General features: G+C 34.7%; 1 protein-coding gene across 1 annotated transcript in view; it reads left to right on the forward strand.

Moving 5' to 3' along the window:
• Positions 1-24,751, forward strand: part of CFAP47 (cilia and flagella associated protein 47) — a 443,526-nt gene that overhangs the window by 413,826 nt on the left and 4,949 nt on the right. Inside the window, exon 65 of the mRNA XM_047764176.1 lies at positions 21,362-21,530. Coding sequence (XP_047620132.1) covers positions 21,362-21,530 — 169 coding nt within the window. The remainder of the gene's footprint in view (positions 1-21,361; positions 21,531-24,751) is intronic.

Raw genomic sequence — 24,751 nt, forward strand, 5'->3', positions numbered from 1 at the left:
AACAGAATAGAGAGCCCAGAAATAAACTCACACACATACAGTCAATTAATCTGTGACAAAAGAGGCAAGAATATAAAATAGAAGACAGTTTCTTTAAAAAGTGGTCTTGGGAAAGCTGGACAGCTACATATAAATCAATGAAATTAGAACACCTCCTCGCACCATATACAAAAATAAACTCAAAGTGCCTTAAAGACCTAAAAATAAGTCCTGAAACCATAAAACTCTTAGAGGAGAAAATAGGTCAAACACTCTTCAACATAAATTATAGGAATATTTTTTTGGATCTGTCTCCTAACAAAGGAAGCAAAACAAAAAATAAACAATGGGACCCAAATAAATTCAAAAGCTTTTTTGCATAACAAGGTAAACCATCAACAAAATGAAATTCAGTCTACTGAATAGGAGAAAATATTTGGAAATGGTATGACCAAAAAGGTATTAATACTAAAAATATATGGAGTTCCCGTCGTGGCGCAGTGGTTAACAAATCCGACTAGGAACCATGAGGTCGCGGGTTCGGTCCCTGCCCTTGCTCAGTGGGTTAACGATCCGGCGTTGCCGTGAGCTGTGGTGTAGGTTGCAGACGCAGCTCGGATCTCGAGTTGCTGTGGCTCTGGTGTAGGCCAGTGGCTATAGCTCCGATTGGACCCCTAGCCTGGGAACCTCCATATTCCGTGGGAGCGGCCCAAGAAATAGCAAAAAGACAAAAAAAAATATCTACTACTTATGCAACTCTATATAAAAAAAATGAAATAACCTGATTAAAAAGTGGACAGAGGACCTAAATAGACATTTTCCCAAAGAAGATATACAGATGGCCAATAGACACATGAAAAAGTGCTCATCATTGCTAATCATCACAGAAGTGAAAATCAAAACCACAATTAAATATTACCTCATACTTGAGAAAATGGCTATCATCAAAAAGTCTACAAATAACAAATGTTGGAGAGGATGTGCAGAAAATGGAACCCTCCTACAGTGTTGGTGGGCATTGATGTATGCACTATGGAAAACAGTGTGGAGGTTCATCAGAAACCTAAAAACAGAGCTACCAGATGATCCAGCAATCCCATTCCTAGGTATATATCTAAATAAAAAAAAACCCGAAAAACACTAATTTAAAAAGATACATGCTACCCAAATGTTCATAGTAACATTATTTATAATAGCCAAGATGGAAGCTACCTATGTGTCCATCAACAGAAGAATGAATAAATAATATGTTGATATGTATATATATATATATATATAAAATATATATATATAAAATCTTTCCATATATGTATGATGGAATATTACCCATAAAAATAAATGAAATTGTGCCATTTGCAACAAAATCAATAGACCTGAAGAGTATTATGTTTAGTGAAATAAGTTTGAGAGAGAGAGACAAATACCCTATGTTATCATTTGTATGTGGAATCTAAAAAATAAAACAAATAGATGAACATAAGAAAAAAAACAGGCTCAAATACAAAGAACCACAAGATTTTCCTTTCAAATAATGGATAATATTTAATATATGAATAACATGATTAATTGTTTTTGTGGTTGTGGGACTAAACTCATTTTGGGTCAGGAAATGAGTAAAAATTATATTTTTGTAATTATTCTATAAAATTATCAGGCTATATAACTTTACTATTAAAGATTTCTTTTTTCAATCCTGTTGTAAGGGATTCCTGATGGTCTTACATGTAATGTAAAATGGATATTATTAAGAGCAGGCTCTATAATATAAGAAAGGGTTACAGATTACAGTCTATGCCAGGAAATTCATGGAATTTGTATAGTGCCTGGCTCATGAACAGGTACCCCCACAATATTAATTGAAGGAATAAGATAGATTAATAAGGAAAATTAATAGAAACAATATTTATATCTTCATATGCTTAATATAACTATGTATAACATGTGGACAATAAGTATTATTTTTCCCGTATGAAGGCAGAAATATACTGTATAATATCATTGGGATTTAGTGAGAATAGACAATATTGAAGCATTCCTTTTTTTTTCTTTTTGAAGCATTCATTTTTGAAAGACTTTATTTTTAGAGCCATTTCTTAGGTGTATATAAAAAATTATCCATAAAGTACAGAGTTCCCTTATACCTCCTCTCCCCAACCCTCAAAACAGTTTCTCCTATTAGTAACACCTGTTATTAATATGTTACATTTGTTACACTTGATGAATCCATATTAATATGTTATTAACCAAAGACTATAGCTTACATTAAGGGTTCATACTTTAGGTTGTACAATTCTATAGATTTTGACAAATGCGTAATGACATGTATCTACCATTATAGTATGTGATTCATTGCCCTAAAATTCCCCTCTCTTCCACCTATTCATTCTTCCCTGCCTCCTCTCCCCACCCCCATGCACCTACCCCACCCCCCCAGACCCTTGGCAAACACCTACCTTTTTACCGACTTTATAGTTTTGTCTTTCACAGACTGTCATGTGGTTGGAATCATACAGTATGTAGCCTTTTCATAAGCTTCATTCACTTAACAATATGCATTTAAGGTTCCACAAGTCTTTTTTTTTTTTTAATGGCTTCATAGCTCATTTCTTTTTATAGTTGAAAAATGGGCATCTTGGTAGGCTGTAATTTTTGGCAAGTATGATAAAAAGTTGCTGTAAACATTTGTGTGAAGCATTTTGTGTTGAGTTTTAAGAGTTATTTGTAAATCTCATCAAATTTTGAAAATTTGTTCTCCCTCCAGCTTTGTTATTATACTTAGGATTTCTTTGGCTATTTAGGACCTTTTATGATTCCATATGGATTTTATGATTTTTTTTCTATTTTTGTGAAAACTACTCTTGGAATTTTGGTTGAGGTTGCCTGGAATGTAGATAACTCTGGGTAGTAAGGACATTTTAATAAATTATTTCTCATTCATGAACACAAGGATGTCTTTCCATCTGCTTGTGCCTTTTTTCTTTTTTTTTCATCAGTATCTTATAGTTTTTAGTATACAAGTCTTTCACTTCCTTGATTACATCTATTCCTAAGTTTTATTGGTTTTGATGATGTTATAATGAGATTGTCTTCTTTACTTCTTTTTCAGATAGTTTACTAATTTTTTTTTTTAGTGTCTGGAAACCCAACTGATTTTTGTATGTGGATTTTGTATCCTGCAATTTTACTGAATTCACTTATTAGTTCTAACAGTTTTTTGGTGGAGTCCTTAAAATTTTCTGTATGTAAGGTTATGTCATCTGCAAACAGATAGTTTTTCTTCTTCCTTTCTGGTTTGGATACCTTTTATATCTTTTTCTTGTGTAATTGCTCTGGCTCAGACTTCCAATACTGTGTTGAATAGGAGCAATGAGAGTGGGCACTTTTGTCTTGTTCCTGATCTTAGAGGAAGAACTTTCAACCTTTTAACATTGAGTATAATGTTAATTGTGACCTTGTCATATACGGCCTTTATTGTGTCAAGTCACATTCCTTCTATATCCAATTTGTTGAGAGTTTTTATCATGAAAGGATATTGAATTTTGTGAAATGCTTTTTCTGCATCTATTGAAGTTACCGTATGATTTTTTATCTTTCACTCTGTTAGTATGATGTATCACGTTTATTGATTTGCAAATGTTGAAACATCTGCATCCCAGGAAAAATCCCACTGGTGTATGAAACTTTTACTTAATTAATTACTTACTTACTTTATTTATTGCTTTTTAGGGCCACACCTGCAGCATATGGAAGTACCCAGGCTAGGGGTCAAATCAGAGCTACAGCTGCCAGCCTATGCCACAGCCACAGCAACGTCAAATCCAAGCCACATCTGCAACCTGCACCACAGCTCACAGCCACACCCGGTCCTTAACCCACTGAGTGAGGCCAGGGATCAAACCTCAAACCTGCAGCCTCATGGTTTCTAGTCAGATTCATTTCCACCGTGCTATGATAGGAACTCCAAGGTGTATGAGACTTTTAATATACTATTGAATTGAGTTCCTTAGTATTTTATTGAGAATTTTTGCACCTATATTCATAAAGCATATTGGCTTGTAGTTTTCTTTTCTTGTAGTGTCCTGATCTGCAGGCAAGAAGCTCCCATTGCCTCATGGGTGGACCTTATTGATAGAGTCTCTGTCACAGTTGGTAGGATCCATGTCCATTAAATGCTCTTTAAGAGTCCTATCCTTTGTTCTTGCAGCCACTCCCCAGCCAGGCACTCAGTTTCCTCCATGGGACAAATCACTGGCTGAGAAATTGTCTCTTGGTGCTGAGCTGTGCCACCTTGGGGGAGGGCTGACACTGGTAAAGTGAAATTGTTTTTCTTACCCTATCCAATGTGCCCTCTTTGATTTATTTATTTTTTTTTATTCTCCAGTGGTGGGCTAGGACCTCTCCCCTGGACTATTAGACTTCCACAAAGGCTCTGTTGTCTGTCCAGGAGTGACTGTCTAAATCATTGTTCTCAAGGTGGTGGTGGGGTGGTTCCAGGACCATGGCCAAGAGGGGCTGGAGCTGGTTTATAGGCCACTTCAGGGTCTACAGCCAGGACTGAGATCTGCATGACTGTTACCATACAAATGTATGTGTGACTCTCCCTGGGTCCTTTGACATATGGGGCTGGTAGCAGAACCAAAGCCACATGGGGCTGTAGCTGAGTCCTCAGGGGTGTATAGACATAGCCATGGTCAGCAAGTCAGCCACCTTGATATGGACCTGCATTATCAAAATGGCTCCCCTCATTCTTAGACTGAGCCAGAGCTTCACAATCTCCTACCTAGATCCCAAAGCACCCACAAAGGTATTTTTGTCTGTAGATGGATGGTTATTGTTGTGGAAGACACTACTGAGGGACACCTTATCCAGTCATCTTGCTGACATCACTCCTATTTTGATCCTTATTTGCTAGTTTCTTGAAGTGGGAGCTTAGGATATTGATTTCAGATATTTCCTTTTTTCTATTTTAAGTTTTTTTTGTGATAAATTCTGGGTGCTGTTTTAGCTACATTTCACAAATTTTGATATGTTGTATTTTTGTACTCATTTGATTCTAAATATATATTTTTTAATTTCCTTTAAGAGGTTCTATTTGACCCATGAGTTACTAAGAGTTGTTTAATTTACAAATATTATGGAGAATTTCTGTTATCTGTCTGTTATTGATTTCTAGTTTGATTATATTATGGTCAGAGAACATACTCTATGAATTCAGTCATTTTTATATTTGTTGTAAAGAATGAATATTTTGTTGGATGGTGTGTTCTGTACATATCCATTAGAGCGTGTGTTTTTTTTTTTAATTCCTTTGTTTCCTTGCTGATTTTCTATCCCATATTTCTCTAAATTGATGAGAAGAGTGTTCAGAATCTCTGGATGTAATTGTGCATTTATTTATTTCTCTTTTAAATTCTGGTTTTGCTACATACACTTTTGAAGTTATGATAATTGATTCATGAAAATATAGAATTCTTGTGTCACTTCTGGCATATTTACTATTTGTCATTAAGTAGTATTTTTTTTTGTCTGGTAAATGTATTTGCTTTGAAGTCTACTTAATCTGATATTTATAGTCATTCCTGCTTTACTTTTGCTTTTTAAAAAATAAATATTTGCATGGTGTAATATTTTTCACACTTCTACTTTCAATATACCTACATCACTAAATTTGAAGTGTATTTCTTGTAGACAATATGTAATTTGATCAACCTTATATTTCACTTTACCAGTATCTTAACTTCCATTGGTGTGCATTTATATCATTAACATCTAAAATAATGATTGATGTAGTAGGTTTATTTCTGCAATTTTATTATTCATTTTGTTTCTTTCATCTGTTTTCCTTTTCTTGCCTTTGTACTGGTAACCAGAACTATTTTTAGAATGCATTGTTTTTTTATCTATAGAATTTTTTAAAATACATATAACTGTATAGTTTGTTTTCAATAGTTGCTGTATTACAATATCCATATGCAACAATCCATGGTGTACTGCCATAGACATTTTGCTACCTTACATAAGTGTAGAAACCTCATTCCCATTGGTTCCTTTACCATCCCTACTTTTTAAATGTAAAGTCACTACATACATTGAGTACCATGTCTGGTGATGTTACAATCTTTGCTTCACTTTTAAAATATAATTATGAAAACTCCTGAGAAGAAGGAGAGTCCATTATACCTGCCCGTATTTTTACCCATTCTACTATTTTTCTGTCCCAGTCCTCCTATTTTGTTTTTTGTTAAGGGAATTTCCTTTAGCTGTTTTTTAAGATTAGTTCTGCTAGTGACACATCCTCTTAGCTTCCCTTAACATGAGATTACTTGTTCACTACTGAAGGATATTTTTGCTTGATTCATGATTCAGAGTTCTTTTTCTTCATCTCTTAAAAAACGTGCCACTTCCTTCTAGCTTGCATGGTTTCCAAGGAAGAATTGGCTGTCATTCGAACTGTTGTTACCTATAGGTAACATTTCATTTCTCTCTAGTTTCTTTAAATGTTTTATTTGATTTTTGTTTTCAAGAAGTTTGATTGTGATAAGTCTTGTCATGTAATATCTGCTGTCACTATTAGTCTGAGTTCAGTGAAGACAGGAACTAGAACTGTCTTGGACAGTGCCAGATATATAAGCAATGCTTGATAAGTATGCCCTGAAAAAATGGAAACCCCCAAGCACTTTGCTTTCCATGACAATTAGTAACAGTTTTTATTCAAAGTAAATTTGCCTTGAAGTTCATTTAGGGACAAAACAGAAGCTTGGTGTATGTCTTAGTTTTCTGGGATTTAATGGCACATAGAACTATTTGCTATCTCTATTGAGATACCTTTTAAAACTGTTTAAAAACATTTTTTTATAGTTCATAGTTCTTTAAATGTCTGTATCCTTATGAACTGCATAAAACCGTTACATCAATATATTTGGAGTCTTTTCAAAGTAAATTGTTTACAGTAGTCAAAAATATTTAGTGGGTTAATCATCTCAAAATAAACACAGTTATGGGCATGATTAGAGCTTTACTCTTCTAATAACTTATTAAATATTCTTAACTGATTATCATCTATAACTTTCTCAGTTTGGTCAGTTTTAAAATATTCCCTTTGCAATCAAGAGTGCAAAAATGAATTTCTATTTATTGGCAGGCTTTACTATCATACTTGTTTACTTTGAGAAAGCTACCTCTTGGACAGGAAATCAATTCAATCTTCCTTCATCCAGGTTTTCTTTTCTTTCTTTTTTTTTTTGGCCACAGCCATGGCATGTGGAAGTTCCCACGTTAGAGTTCCCAGGTTAGAGATCAAACCCATGCCACAGTTAGAACCCACGCCACAGCTACAGCAACACCAGATCCTTAACCCACTGCACCACACAGGGACTTCCCATCCAGTTTTATTGTTGGTTTTCCTTGTTTTGGATATTTATTTGGAGTTTATTTAGGGTACCTGTACTTCATTCATAGAGTTTTAGGTTAAAAGTCTGATGCCTTCATCCAGTTTTATATGTACATCTGGCCTGCACACACTTGGGCTTTGCCCATAGTCTTTGCTCTCACAGGTTTATTTTACATGCTCTCCAGCATATTTCCCATATAGATAAAAACTAACTAAAGAGATGCAAGGGAGATACTACCTAAAATATGAGAAAGTTAACAGATTTAATAACTTGTATGGGTGTCTAATGAGTAAAATTGTCTTCCTTTTTCCTTGGTTATAGGTAATAAATATTCCATAGAGTTCAGAGTATCTGAACCATTATATTCTGTCCTTATTAATTAATTAGTCTGTAATATCATCCTGCATTTACTTTAATAAAAATATAGAAACTAAAGCATTTGAATTCAAAATAACACAGATTCCACCCTTCATTGCCTCACTTGTGATTGCTTTTGACAGATACAACTATATAATTCAATCATCCATTATAAGAGATTATAATAAAAATGTCTGAAAATTTTAGATGATACCCATAAAAGAAAACACTCAATAAAGATATAAAATGTATGAGTTTTCTGATAGAATATCATTATGATTATTTTTGTCTAAATTGAACAATAAATCATTTTCATCAGTCTACCTTTTCTCTAAATCTAATTAGAAACTCTGCCTGCATTTAGATAGTTTAAGACATAGACCAAGCCCCTGTTTACTGTCAGAAAGAAGGAAGAGGAGTTCCTGTTGGGCTCAATGGAAACAAACCCAACTAGTATCCATGAGGATGCGGGTTCCATCCCTTGCACCACTCAGTAGGTTAAGGATCCGATGTGGCTCAGATCCCGCATTGCTGTGGTTGTGCCCAGCAGCTGTAGCTCTGATTTGACCTCTAGCCTGGGAACCTCCATATCCAACACCTGCAGCCCTAAAAAAAAAGAAAAAGAAAAAAAGGAGCATGTTACATCCTACTGAATATCCACTTTAATTTAGATACTAATATGATTCATTCTCCAATGTCTTGAGTAATATCATCCTAGTTTGTGTAGACTCTGACCATAATACTACTAATGTTAATATTTTATAGATATGCTAAACCTGATATTTTTCATGATAAAAAGTCAAGATTACACCTTGTCTCGCTCATCCTTTTCAAAGAAATAAATTAGGAGCTTAGTTCTCACTTCCTTCATTCTGCTACATTTTTTAAATTCTCAATCCATTTGCAGTAGGTTTGTATCATACCTTTATACTTTGACCTGGCCTTTGGAAATGTATAAGATAATTACAAAGTCACTTTCTTCAAACTGCCTTTCAGTTTATTTTTGTATCTTTACTGGCTTTCTTGATTTTTAAATGTCTTTGAAGTAATTTTTTATGGATGCAATTAGAAAATATATGACATACAATTCAGTCACTAACACAATAAAGTCTGGTTCCATATGCCCTTGTACTTTTCTGTTAAAATTTAAAAAAAAAAAAAAAGAAAAAAGCCATTATGGAAGCATACTATATAGGAGAAGCAAAAGAGAGCAACCATTATGCTCCATTACAGTCACAATTCTCTGATTTTTTTTTTTTTTTTTTTGGCTGCACTCGCAGCTTATGGAAGTTCCTGGGCCAATTCAAGACGCAGCTGCGGCAATGCTGGATCCTTTAACCCACTGCATTGGGCTAGGGGTTGCACCTCCACAGGAGGACCTGAGCCTCTGCAGCCTGATTCCTAACTCACTTCACCAAGGCAGGAATGCCATCACTTTTTTTTTGGCCACACCCAAAGCATTTACAAGTCACAGAGCCACAGCAGTGACAGTGCCAAATCCTTAACTATTAGGCCACCAGGGAACTCCTCATTTCATTTTTAATTAATATTACAAATATTCTCTGAGATGTTTTCTGTAAAATTAGAAACAGCTAGTATCTTTTCTTCTGATATATTTCTGAAGGACTAAGTTCAGAGTCTCAACAGAAATATGAAATATACCTACTTCTCCAGATTTCTAAAGTATATATTTTGTTTTTGTTCAGTTTTAGTTCTGAGGATATAATAATGCACACCTTATACTATGGACACAGAAGGATTTTTTAAAAAGATTTAACATAAGATGGAACTATCCTCATGAAATGAATTTAAAGTGCAGGTTTGGGGTGCATTTTTGGTATGTTTTAATGATTGAGGCTCCCTCATGAGGGTACAGTCATTTGTTGATGATGTCTACAGCCAGCTGAAGGATTGATTGAGCTAGCTATTCAAAACGGTTAACTTATAACTGGCAGTTAATCCTATTTGTCATCTAATAGTGCAGCTATTATTGGCTAATGGTGCCTATATGTGGTCTCTATAATAATGTGTGCCTCAAGTAGTTGGATTTTGTATACAGTGAGTGGTTTCCTACAGTGTATATTCCAAAAGAACTGTGGGGCATTTTCTGATATAAACCTAGTATTGATGCAGCTTCATTTTAGCTACATTCTGTTAGTTACAGGAGAATTACTATGTTGACTTGGATGTACGGAAGGCAGTCTAGTTCTCACCTTTTGATGGGAAAATATCAAAGGTACAGGTATGCTATGGTGAAATCTGCTTACTTGAGAGTGTTAAGCCTCTTTTAAGTTAAGAAGCTTTCTCCAGAGTCCTCCCAGTTACTATTATCAGCTAAAATTCTTTGAGTGGCAAGGCCTGAGATCATGGTGGGTAACATCCCAAACTACTGAAGGGAGTGAATTTATTTTCTCTTCATGGATCAGTTTTCTGGAGCAATTAAAAACTACCCCATGCTTGGAGTTTCCATCATGGCTCAGCAGGTAACGAATTTGATTAGCATCCGTGAGGATGTAGGTTCAATCCCTGGTGTTGCTTAGTGGGTTAAAGATCTAGCTTTGCTGTGAGCTGTGGTGTAGGTCAGAGACATGGCTCAGATCCTGCGATGCTGTGGCTGTGGTGTAGGCCAGCAGCTGCAGCTCCAATCCAGCCCCTAGCCTGGGAACCTCCATATGCCAACTTAACACTCAAAGTCTCCTTTCTCTCTGATCGAGAGTAAAATAAGCTCCGAAAAGAAATGGCTCTATGCCCTGGTGACTACACATTTTTTTCTTGTTTGCTGGGCACATGGGGAGGGGAAAAGAGGAGGAAAAAATAAGCCATGAGGTGGGGCTGTTTTGTCTTCTAAATTAAATGATCTCTAAAACATAAGAGCTCCAGAAGAGGAGGAAAGAGACAAGGGCCCAAGCAAGGCTGTTTTAAAACTTATATTTCACTTTATAGTTCCTTTATTCAAAAGGACCAGAGTTTGTCAAGGGATAATTTTAGGTATGATGAGTCACAGATGCAAAGTATTCTGAAGAGTTAGGACAAACACATGATAGAGTTCAAAGTATCAAAACATCTCATCTCTTATTTTTAATGTTAAAAACTCAAAATAATGTGTTTCCAGTGACAATCAGAGCTGTGGTAAGTCTAGGACAGTTATGAGCCCACTTCAGTGATTATTCATGATCATCCCATTTTTCTTATTCCTTTGTCTGCCCTACCTAAGAACAACAGTAAATGTTTCATTCCTAGTAAATATTTAGCATACATAGCATTATTTAATTTAATTTTAAAAATACTAATAAGTAGAAATTCTTGTTTCTAATTTATCATACACACACACAGCTTTATACAATCACAGCAAATAATGAGATTTGGTAGTATGTAGTGGGCAGGATGTCCATTTAGGTAAGATGCCCCAGTCCCATCTCAACAGAGAAAGCTTTGTTCACATCCCTACCCCAGCTTGGCATCCTGTGAACCTCAGATTCAGGCCACTCTGAACTGTGGTGGGCTGAAGAACATGTCAGATCTCCAAGCAATATTTTCAATATCAGTAGCCCTGGGAAAGCTGATAAAAGTTTCTGTTCCTTTAGAAAATTAAATCCAGCATTAACTTTGGCAAATGTAAGCAGAATAGGTACCCTAATTGACATTAAAATGTAAGAAATGCCATGTATAGAAGGAAATAATTACTATAATTCTGTCATCATTGAAATTTAAAATTCTGTTAGAGGCTTATCCTTTTGTGTTAAGATTATTTTTAATTTTTTGTTATTTTTCAGCTTTACTGAGGCATTATTGATAAATATACATATATTGAAAGTAAACAATGGGGTGATTTGATATATATATTGTGAAATGATTCTCCCAATCAAGGTAACCTGTTCAGCACCTCACATAGTTACCTTTTTGGTGTGTGTGCTAAGACCTAAGACCTCTCTTAGCAAGTTTCAAGTATACAATACATTATTATTATCATTATTATTTTATTACTCAATGAATTTATTACATTTATAGTTGTACAATGATCATCACAATCCAATTTTATAGTATTTCCATCCCACAAACATAATAATACATTATTACTGAGTTTTCATGCTGTACAAATCTCCAGAATTTATCTTATAGCTGAAGGTTTATACCTTTTGACCAACATTTCCCTATTGCCATTAACCCCAGCCCCTGACAACCAATGGTCTATTCTCTGCTTCTATGATTTCAACTTTTCTAGATTCTGCAGTTAAGTGACATTATGTAGAATTTATTTTCCTGTATCTGGCTTATTTCACTTAGCATAATGTCCTCCAGTTTCATCCATATTATCACAAACAGCAAGAGTTCCTTGTTATGGCTAAATAATATTCCATTCTTTACATATAACACATTTTTTTAATCCATTCATCTGTAGTCAGACATTTAGGTTATTTCCATCTTGGCTATTGTGACTAATGGTATATATACATGGAATGCAGATATATCTTTGAGATACTGATTCAATTTCCTTTAGGTATACATCCAGAAGTGGGATTGCTGGATCATATGGTAATTCAGTTTTAGTTTTTTGGGGAAATTTCATACAGTTTTCCATAATGACTGTAACAATTTTAAATTGCACCAATAGTATTCATTGATTTTCTTTATTCCACATTCATGCCAACACTTATTTTTTAACTTTTTGACACTAGATATCCTAATAGGTGTGAGGTGATATTACATTGTGGTTTTGACTTGCATTTCCCAGGTGATTGGTGGTGTTGAGCACCTCTACGTATACTTGTTGGCCATTTGTATGTCTTCTTTGGAAAAATATCCATTCAAGTCCTGTGTTCATTATTAATATTATTTTTGGTTTTGTTTTGTTTTGGTTTTGGTTTTTGCTGTTGAGTTGTGTGAGTTCCTTCTATGCTTTAGATATTATTCCCCTATCAGATATATGATTTGTAAATATTTTCTCCTATTCCATAAGCTCCTGTTTCATTTGGTTACTTTTTTTCCTTTTCTGTGCAGAATTTTTTTAGTGTGATGTAGTCTCACTTGTTTATTTTTGCTTTTGTTGCCACTGGTTTTGGGGTCATATGCAAAAAGCCATTTCCAAGACTAATATTAGGGAGCTATTTCCCTTATGCGTTTTTTTTTTCCTGGATTTTTTTTTTTTTTTTGTCCATACTCGCAGCATGCAAAAGTTCCTGAGCCAGGGATCAAGCATTAAGCCCAGCAGTGACCTGAGCCATAGCAGTGACATCACTGGATCCTTAACCACTAGACCACCAGGGAACTCCATCTTCTGGAATTTTATGTTCGATTTTTATAGGATTTAGCTCTTCTTTTTATGTCTTTAATCCATTTTGAGTTGATTTTTTTCTTTTATAAGATAGGGGTACAATTTCATTCTTTTGTACCTGGTTATACAGTTTTCCCAGCACCATTTACTGAAGAGACTATCCTTTACCCATTATGTATCTTCAGTAACTTTGTTAAAGGTTAGTTGATTGTCTATGTGTGGAATTATTCCTGGCCTCTCTGTTCTATTCCATTGATCTATGTGTCTGTTTTATGTAGGTTTTTTTTTTTAACAGTGACTTAGTAATCAATTTTGAAGTTACTAAAGTGTGAGACCTCTAGCTTTGTTTTTATATCTCAGGATTGTTTTAGCCATTCAGAATCCTTTGAGGTTGTATATGCATTTTATAATTTTTTTCTATTTCTTCAAGAAATGCCATTGAGATTTTTGATGGGGGTTACATTCAATCTGTAGATTGCTTTTGGTAGTGTGGATATTTTAACAGTATTGATTCTTTCTACCCATGAACATGGAGATATCTCCATTTATTTGTGTCTTATCAAATTTCTTTCATCACTGTCTTTTAGTTTTCAGTGTACAGATCTTTAATGTCCTTGGGTAAATTTATTTCTTAGTTGACCCTTGAACTATATGGGAGTTAGGGGTGCTAACATTCCAGCAGTCAACAGTCAGCCCTCCATTTTGCAATTCTATACTCACAGATTGAACCAACTTCAGATCATACAGTACTGTAGTATATGTATTAAAAACAATCTATGTGGAAGTGCATCTATGCAGTTAAAACCTGTGTTGTTCAAGGGTTAACTGTATTGTTTTAATGTTAGTTTAAATGAGATTTTTTTCTTAATTTCTTTTTTCAAATAGTTCATTGTTAGTATGTAATAATGCAACTGATTTTTGTATGTTGATTTTATATCCTGCACCTTTGCTGAATTTGTTTATTAGTTACATTTTTTTCCTGGAATTATTCTACAAATAAAATCATGTCATTTGCAATAGATAATGATCTCAGAGGAAAACCTTTCCGTTTTTCAACATTTAGTTTGATATTAGCTGTGGGCTTTTCATATGTGGCCTTTATAATGTTGATAATTTTCTTCTATTCCTAGATTGTTGTGTGTTTTTATCACAAAAGGGTATTGAATTTTATCAATTTTTTCTGCATGTGTTGGATGTTATGTGTGGTTTTTTTTTTAATCCTTCATTCCGTTAAAATGGTTTATCATGTTAATTGATTTTATTATGTTGAACCTTTCTCACATCCCATGATTAAATCTTATTTGGACTTGGCGTCTGATCCTGTGAATATGCAGTTGAATTCCATTTGATAGTATTATTTGAAGATTTTTGCATCTATATTTATTAGGGCTATTGACCTTTAGTTTTCTTTTCTTATGGTGTCTTTTTCTGGTTTTGGCATCAGAGTAAATTGGTTGGTAGTATTTGGAAGTATTCCCTCCTATTCAGTATTCTGTAAGAGTTTGAGATGGATTGATATTAATTCTTCTTTAAATATTTGGTAGAATTCACCATCTGTTCCTGGGCTTTTCTTTGTTGGGAGGATTTTGATTACTTATTCAATGTTCTTAATATTTACAGATCTGTTCAGATTTTCTGTTGATTCATGATTATGTCTTGGTAGATTACATTTTTCCGGGAATTTATCCATTTCTTCTAGGTAATACAATTTTTGGTATATAATTGTTTATAGCAGTCTCATTTTTATTTCTGGGGCATTAGTTGTGATGTGTCCTTTTTAATATATGATTTTATACATTTAGGTCTTCTCTTTTTTTAATTAGTCTAGCTAAATTTTTGTTCATTTTGTTCTTTTCAAAAAACTTTCTCTTAGTTTGACTTTGTTGACTCTCTGTCCAATTTTTTCTCTTCTCTGTTTGATTTATTTCTCATCTACTCTTTATTATTTCCTTCTTTCTTCTAACTTTGGGTTGAATTTTTGTTCTTTTTCTAGCCTCTCAAGGTAGAGAGTTAGGTTGTTTATTTGAGTCCTTTTTTGTGTAGGAATTTATTGCTATAAACTTTCCTCTTAGTACTACTTTTGCTGCATTCTGTAAGCAGTAGTATGTTTTGTTTTCATTTGTCTCAAGGTATGTTCTAACATCTTTTTGACTTCTTCTTTGGCTCATTCATTGTTCAAGAGTTCATTGTTTAATTTGTGTATTTTCCAGTTTCCCTTCTGCTATTGATAACCTAGTTTCATTCCACAGTGGTGGGAAAAGACAACTGATATGATTTCAATCTTCTTAAATTTATTCAGACTTCATTTGTGACCTAACATGCAGTCTGTCCTTGAGAATGTTCTATTTGCACCCAAAAGGAATGTAAGTGCTATTGCTGTTGAGTGAAATATATGTATTTGTTATATCCATTTTATCTATAGTATTATTCCTGTCTTCTTTTTTCTTATTGATATTCTGTTTTCTATCCTTTATTGAAAATGGGGTATCAAAATTTCCTATTAAAATTTTATTGCTGTCTATTTCTCCCTTCAGTTCTGTCAATCTTTGGCACATATATTTAGATACTCTGATATTGGGCATATATATAGCTATAATACATATAATTGTTATGTCATTCTGGCAAGTTGATTTGATATAAGGTCCTTCTTTGTCTTCTGTGACAGTTTTTTTCATTAAGTCTTTTGTCTAATATAAGTCAGGCTGTCCACGCTCTCTTTTGTTTACCATTTCCATGGAACATAACTTTTTTCCTTTTAACTTTCAGCCTATTTGTATCTTTAAACCAAAAGTTGGGCTCTCATAGACAGCATATATTTGGATCTTGTTTTTTTATCCAATTAGCCACTTTCTTTTTTAAGAAGTTTAATTGATTAGTATTTAAAGACATTATTGATAAGGAAGGACTTACTGTTTTTTTAAATTACTCAATGAATTTTATTACATTTACAGTTGTACAATGATCATCACAACCCAATTTTATAGTATTTCCATCCCAAATCATCAGCCCACCCCCCCCCAACCTGTCTCCTTTGGAAACCATAAGTTTTTCAAAGTCTGTGAGTCAGTATCTGTTCTGCAAAGAAGTTCAGTCTGTCCTTTTTTTAGATTCCACATGTAAGTGAGAGCATTTGATGTTGGTGTCTCACTGTCTGACTAACTTCACTTAGCATGATAATTTCTAGGTCCATCCATGTTACTGAAGATGCCATTATTTCTTTCCTTTTAATGGCTGAGTAATATTCCATTGTGTATATGTACCACCTCTTCTTGATCCACTCCTCTGTCGATGGACATTTAGGTTGTTTCCATGTCTTGACTATTGTATATAGGGCTGCAATGAACACTGGAGTACATGTATCTTTTCGAGTCCTGGTTTTCTCTGGATAGATGCCCAGGAGTGGGATTGCTGGATCAAATGGTAGTTCTATGTTTAGTTTTCTGAGGGATCTCCATCCTGTTTTCCACAGTGATTGCACCAATTTACATTCCCACCAACCGTGTAATAGGGTTCCTTTTTCTCCACACCCTCTCTAGCATTTATTGTTTGTAGACTTTTTGATGATGGCCATTCTGGACAGGGTAAGGTGGTACCTCATAGTGGTTTTGATTTGCATTTATCTAATAATGAGTGTTGTTGACATCTTTTCATGTGTTTTTTTGGCCATCCATATGTCTTCTTTGGCGAATTGTCTGTGTAGATCTTCTGCCCATTTTTTTTTTGTCTTTTTTGTTGTTGTTATTGTTCTTGTTGTTGTTGTTGCTATTTCTTGTGCCGCTCCCATGGCATATGGAGGTTCCCAGGCTAGGGGCTGAATCGGAGCTGTAGCCACCGGCCTACGCCAGAGCCACAGCAACGCGGTATCCGAGCCTCGTCTGCAACCTACACCACAGCACGGCAACGCCGGATCGTTAACCCACTGAGCAAGGGCAGGGACCGAACCCGCGACCTCATGGTTCCTGGTCGGATTCGTTAACTGCTGCGCCACGACGGGAACTCCCATTCTGCCCATTTTTTGACGTGGTTGTTTGTTTTTTTGGTATTGAGCTGTAGGAGGTGTTGATAAATTTTAGAGATGAATCCCTTGTCAGTCGATTCATTTGCAAATATTTTCTCCCATTCTGTGGGTTGTCTTTTTGTTTTGTTTAGGGTTTCCTTCACTGTGCAGAAACTTTTAAGTTTAATTAAGTCCCATTTGTTTATTTTTTATTCTTTTGAACTTTTTATTTTTTTTTCTACTGTACAGCATGGTGACCCTCTTTATACCTGGAATATAATATATGACACAAAGGAACCTTTCCACAGAAAAGAAAATCATGGACTTGGAGAATAGACTTGTGGTTGCCAAGGGGGAAGGGGAGGGAGTGGAATAGACTGGGAGCTTGGGGTTAATAGATGCAGGCTGTTGCCTTAAGAATGGATTAGCCATGGGATCCTGCTGTGTAGCACTGGGAACTCTGTCTAGTCACTTCTGATGGGACATGTAATGTGAGAAAAAAGAGTGTATACCCATTTGTTTATTTGTGTTTTTATTGTCATTACTCTTGGTCTCTTGTAGACATCATATACTTGGATCTTTTTTTTTTTTTTTATCAAATCAGCTACTTTCTTTTTTGATGAAGAAGTTTAATTGATTAGTATTTAAAGTCATTATTGATAAGAAAGGACTTACTATTGCTATTTTGTTGTTTACTGTATGTCTTATACCTCTTTTGTCCATCTTCTCTTGCTGTCTTCATTTGTGTTGTATTGATTTTTTTTTATAGTGACATGTTTTGATTCCTTTCTCATTTTCTTTTATGTATCTTCTAGAGGTGTTTTCTTTGTGGTTACCATGGGGCTTGCATAAAACATCTTATAGCTTTAACAATTGATTTTTAAGCTAACAACTTCAATTGCATACAAAATCTCTATACTTTGTTAGTGATATACAAATTATGTATTTTATATGTGTATCCATAATGTATTTTTATAGTAATACTTATTTTTATACTTTTTTTAACTTTTATGTTATAATTAAAAATGATTCATGTACTCCTGTTACAGCATTCAGTTTTGCATATTTTTCTGTATATTTACCTTTACCAGTGAGCTTTATATTTTCAAATGCTTTTGTGTTGCTATTTAGCATCCTTTCATTTCAACCCTAAGGACTCCCTTTGGCATTTCTTGTAAGGGAGGGCTAATGGTGATTAACTCCTTTGGCTTTTCTTTATTGGGGAAGGTATCTATTTAATTTTTGAATGACTGTTTTACTAGATATAGTATTTTTGGTTGACAGGTGTTTTGTTTCGTTTTTTTTTTCCTTCACTGACTATATCATCCCTCATACTTCAGGCTTACAAGGTTTCTGCTAAGAAATCTGCTGATAGTTTTACAAGGGTTCCTTATATGTGATGAGGTATTTTTCTCTTGCTATTTCCAAATTTTCTTTTTGTCTTTATCTCAACAGATAAAGACAATGTTTGGTTGAGTCTCATTTTGGAGTTCTTTGGCTTCATCCTATTTAGAACCTGTTGGATTTCATGAATCTGCATGTCCATTTACTTCCCCAGATTTGGGAAGTTTTCAACCATTATTTCTTTAAATAAGCTTTCTACCCCTATTTCTCTCTTCTCCTTCTGAGACTTATAATGTATATATTGTTCTACTTGCTGTTATTGTCTCGTCCCTCAGATTTATTTCACTTTATTTCATTTATTTTTTCTATTTGCTCCTCTAACTAGATAATTTCAAATGACTTTTCTTTTAAGTTCTCTGGTTACTTTTGCTTGATACAATCTGCTGTTAAACCTCTAGTGAGTTTTTAAGTTCAGTTACTGCGTTCTTCAGCTCCAAAATTTCTTTCGTCTTTTTAACATTTTCTGTCTCTGTTGAAATTCTCATTTCATTCATGCCTTGTTTCCCTGATATTGTTGAACATCTTCTTGACAGTTATTCTGAGTAATTCGTCAGATGATTTCTATGCTTCGGTTTCTTTATGGTATGTTTCGGGAGATTTATTTTGTTTCTTAAAATAAAATGGTAATTTTTTCTGTTTCTTCATGTTCTTTTTAACTTTGTATTGGTATCGAAACATCTGAAAAAATAACTACTTCTTCCGGTCATTAAAGACTGGCTTTATATAGGGAAAGATCATCACCAATCAGCCCAACTAGAGACTCTCAGAGCCTTTCTCTGGATGTGTCCTTCTGAACTGGTATATGAAGATTAATTAGAGGGGTTTGCTAGTTTCTATTTTTTCAGGAGTTGTAATTTTTTGCTCCATCTAATGTCTGTCTTCTGTGCTATGAGAACTATAAAGCAGCATAATGCTACCCAGATTTCTTTTCTCTCAGCAGCCTCTAGGCATTTAGAGTTTGTCAAGTTCTGTCAGATCTATGAGACATGCAAGATAGAAACCAGAACCTTGAGAAGCTAGAAATTTGGACACGTGTTCCACTCTTCCTTTCCTGCACTTAGGGAGAGCCTTCTGAGCTGTACCAATTTCTATCTGCCCTACCACAGGACCTATGTAGCACCAGTACCCTACCCAGCTCTTTTTTGTTCTCACAAACTACCATGTATCTAGGGTGTGTCAGAGCTCATCAGTACCTCAAGATAGGCAAGGCAGAAGGCAGTCCCCCAGCAGCCCCACACTCACATGTCCAAATGTGGATGTCTGATCCACTCTTCTCTTTTCTTCACCTGGGAGAATTGGGACCTGAGAATTTCCTCCTAATCCTATTATACTGTGCTCAAGAAGGAGAAACTGTGGTGAGGGTGTGCCAAAGATTTTCCTACTAGCTTCAGAACAGCTGATTTTACACTCACCTGAAGGGTAGAGCCTCTTAACTAGTTTCAGGATTTCTCACCTTGGAAATTGGTCTGCATATTTTTGAATCAGTGTTTCCATGGAACTGATCTGGGGCTTCCTATTCTGCCATCTTGCTGATAGCACCCCTCTGGATATTCTGTTCTCTACATCTCCGATTTATTGTATCATGCATCATTGCCTAGCACTAGTAATAAAATGTTTTAAGACAGTAACAACAATATGATGACTATATTAGTATTAAATAATTGAGCACTTTCCACATGCCTAGGCACTGATATGTCTTTATGGGGATTATTAACTTAATTTAACAATGAAACTGAGGTTCAGAAAGGCTAAGTAAGTTGCCTGAAGTCATGCTCACAGATAGACCTAGGATTCTAGTCTAGGCCTTCTCTTTCCATAGTCCACTTTCTCAAACCATGTGCTATGATACTCCATATATGTTTGCTGAAAGGATCCGTGAGTCCCAAACTGAATCTCCTAACTCCTCTTCTAAGTTTAACTGTTGGATCTGTTCTAGGAAGCTGTTCTTTACCTTCTGCCTGCATTCCCCCTGTCAGTTTGGATTAAATTCCTCACAGCCTCCTATGTACTGTTCCTCTCTCATGCTTTCTTCTCAAAAGAACATTTCAAAGAAGTTCCTTAACTTCTTTCACAGTTTTCATTTCAAATGCAATCTACCTTGACTTGAAGATGGTCATTTGACTCTTAAATGTCACTCAGTTCCCTTCAAATCATAGCAACTCATCTCCAGGCCCCAAAGTCTCTAAAGTACTTTCATCTTACTTAGTAACTGGAAAGCTGAAGGAGAATGAGGAAATATCTCATTGGAATAATCGTAAACACAAAAGATTTATGCTAGTTGTTGTGTTCAGGCACTTTAGATGTTAATTTACTTATAAATAATTGAATTTTCATTTGGGACATTGAGTTCTTTCAGTTTTTATAGAGATGGGATTGTATTCTTTGTGCACTATAAATCTAAGATGTGATTGAAAAAAATCTTTAATATTCCATTTTTCTCACCCTGGGAAGAATGACACTCTTCAGTAAGTTTAAAAATGCCTCCTTGCTGTTATTCTATGATCATTCCATAAAGTAACAGGTATCGAACTCACAGCTGCATAGCAGCATTAAGGTTTAACTGTAGTCCTTTGTAGCATGATATAAACCAAGTCCTATCCATCAAGTTCTCATAAAGAGAACAGGGTAATGATAAAATTTTATTTATTTATTTATTTATTTATTTATTTATCTTTTTGCCATTTCTTGGGCTGCTCCCGCGGCATATGGAGGTTCCCAGGCTAGGGGTCTAATCGGAGCTGTAGCTGCCAGCCTACGCCAGAGCCACAGCAACGCGGGATCTGAGCTGCGTCTGCGACCTACCCCACAGCCCACAGCAGTGCCAGATCCTTAACCCACTGAGCAAGGGCAGGGATCAAACCCACAACCTCATGGTTCCTAGTCGGATTCATTAACCAGTGCGCCACGACAGGAAATCCAATGATAAAATTTTAAAGATTGATATTTATATTTTTGTTCCAGAAATCCTGAACCATTCATGGCATACTTCCAACCTGGCAGTGATCCTGAGTTTTTTGTAAAACCCCAGGTTGGAGAACTTCTTCCTTTGGACACTGAAGGAACTCTTATCACTGTGGGTTTTAAACCCCGAATGTACAGCAGGAAATACAAAGCAACTTTAGCAATACAGGTGAGTACTATGAAGGCAATAGTCAAGATGTTTGATGTCACAAAAGTCATTAAATGACACTGGGAGGAAAGGTTCCTCACAATGATCCCAGATAAAGAATAGTAGCACTGTCCTTCAAAAGTCAACATATTTCAACAGCTCTGTCTTGTTTTAATTTTCTTTTATTCAGTAAAGAACTTTTAAAGGTAAAATATAATACAAAGTTTCCACCATTAGTGGAAAATAAGAAATTATTTTCCTTTAATGTTAAGGAATTGTGAAAGATAAATAATGACTGTAACGTGATTTGTATAGTCATATTATATTCTGTGATAACCTGTTCCAAGACTTTAGATTTTGAAACCTTTGATTAAGGCATGGAGTGTTGTGAAAATGTTAAAGTCCTAACAGGAAGAAAATTAAATAGAAGATAAATTTATTTTGAATTAAAAAAACACAATATGAAATGTCCATTAATGTAAAATAATGTTAAAGTAATCATTTTAATTTCTCCATAAAATTTTCCCCATCTGTGCTACCAAGAACTATTTGGGTAAAGACAACTTTCAAGTTATTTCTGAAAAGATGCCTATTGCCACTATTTTCAGTAGCACAGACGCAGGGGAGTCATAGTCAGGTTTTAAGACACAACTATTGATTCCAAAGTGATGACCAGACTTCTGAATCAGACACTAATTAGGCAGTGCCATTCCATTGGCAGAAAATGTGTTGTTACTGTTTTAATGAATAGAGAAAAGAAAAATGTTGGATATTGCTTGAGAAAATTATTTATATTTTTATCTTTCCCAGAGTCCTTATAACCCAGGTTATAAAAATATAAAGCCTCTGGAACCTTGTTGCACATAGTCCTTTCCTGTGTTAGTATTTGATTTTAAATGATCGTGTTGTTATACTTCCTTCTTAACATATTTTTAAATAAGATTTGTGAATGAAATTATATTCAGTTTATAACATAGAGTGGACATTTCTGAAATTAACTACTTAGGAGGTTTTACCAAAAAAATTGTCTTGATGACTTTCCTATGCAGCCTGTACAATTAAAGCACCTATTCTGTGAAAAAATAAGGTAGTGGATGGGATCAACTGAGAATGTAACATTTTCATTTAGTCTGAAGTAGTATAGTTTGATAAAGTATATGGAGGGTAAATTGAAAAATCACTATTTTGATTTAAGAAATCACTATTCTTTGATCCTATTTTATTGTGGAGAATTCCAAATATGTGTAGAAATAAAATAATCTACACACATTAATCGTCCTATCTGAACATTTATCACCTCAAAGCCAGTCCTGCTTCAAGTATATTCCCACCCCCTTTCTCACTTCCAATGTTATTTTGAAGAAAAACTCAGACAGCCTATTATCTGCAAATATTTTATATTAATCTCTAAAAGACAAAGATCTTAACCATAATAACATCATCACATCTAAAAATTAATAATAATTCCCCATGGAAACAACCTAGATGTCCATCAACTGACAAAATGGATAAAGAAGAAGTGGGGTGTGTCTCTGTGACATGCACACAATGGAATATTATTCAATCATAAAAAAAGAATGAAATAATGCCATTGCAGTAACATTGGTAGACCTAGAGATTATCATACTAAGTGAAATAAGAAAGAGAAAGACAAATACCATATGCTATCACTTATGTGTGGAATCTAAAATATGACACAGGAGGTCCCGTCATGGCTCAGCAGAAACAAATCTGACTAGTAACCATGAGTATGCAGGTTCAATCCCTGGCCTCACTCAGTGGGTTAACAATCTAGCATTGCCATGAGCTGTGGTGTAGGTTACAGTCATGGCTCAGATCTGGCGTCACTGTGGCTGTGGTGTAGGCCAGCAGCTATGGCTCCGATTCAACCCCTAGCCTGGGAACCTCCATATACTGCAGCTGCAGCCCTAAAAGAGCAGAAAAAAAAAGACACACAAATGAACATATCTAAAAAACAGAAACAGACTCATGGACTCAAGTCAGAACAGACTTGAGGTTGCCAAGGGAGAAGGGGTGTGGGGGAGGGAAGGGTTGAGAGTTTGGGATGAGTAAATGCAAACTGGTGTATATAGAATGGATACAGAACACTGTAAACCAGCTATAATGGAAAAAATAAAAATTATTATTAAAAAAAGAATGGATAAACAACAAGGTCCTACTGTATAGTGTGGGGAACTATATTCAGTATCCGGCGATAAACCATAATGGGAGAGAATATGAAATGGAATGAGAAATGGAAGAGAATATATATCTATATCTATATTTAACCCAATAACTTTACTGTACAGTGGAAATTAACACATTTTAAATCAACTATACTTCACTAAATTTTTAAAAAGTTACAGTAACAGCTTAAAAATAATTCCTTACTATTAATACATATCAAATATCCATTTAGTTTTCAATTTTTCAGTTTACTCATAAATATCATATTAAGTAAATATGAAAATACATAGAGTCCTATGAATTCTTCTCCCACTTTCTCTCAGTGGTGACAACTTCTATAACTACAGTAAAATATTAAAACAAAGAGATTGACTTTAATAAAATGCTGTTAACTAGGCTAGAGACCTTTTCCATTTTTGGCATTTTTCCCATGCACGTGTGTGTGTGTGTGTGTGTCTGGAACCCATGTATAGATGTGTATAACTATAGCCACAATTAAAATAGACAACTCTTCCATCACAGCAGAAGAATTATGTCCTGCTAACCCTTTCCAGTCATATCCAACACCATAACTTCTTCTCTATTCCTAGAGACCAGTAATTTTTTCTCCATCACTTTGATTTTGTACTTTCTAAAATTTGTATGAATGGAATCATATGTAACCTTTAGAGATTGGCTTTTTATGTTAAGTGTAAAGTCCTTGGGATTCATAGAAGTTATTGTATATATCAAATCAATAATTTCGAAGTCATGGTTCAAGCATTGTCTAACTCTAAAACCCTCTTCTTAATGATGACACTGTCTCACATGATAAATGTAAAATTTTAAAACTTAATTCATTATTTAAAAATAAAATATTATTTACATTATTATCATCTTTATTAAACTGTTGGTTTTAGGCATTAAGTCAAATAACACTTGTCATGTCTATGAATCCTGTCATCTTCCTTATGCTTTACTTGGAAATAAAAAGGAGGACTTTTAAGAACAGCTTAATTAATTATTTGCCTACATAAACTTCAACAACCATGTTTGCAAGCTTCTTAAATTCTCTT

The sequence above is a fragment of the Phacochoerus africanus genome, chromosome X (genome assembly GCF_016906955.1).
Source record: "Phacochoerus africanus isolate WHEZ1 chromosome X, ROS_Pafr_v1, whole genome shotgun sequence".
Classification (NCBI taxonomy): Eukaryota; Metazoa; Chordata; class Mammalia; order Artiodactyla; family Suidae; genus Phacochoerus; species Phacochoerus africanus.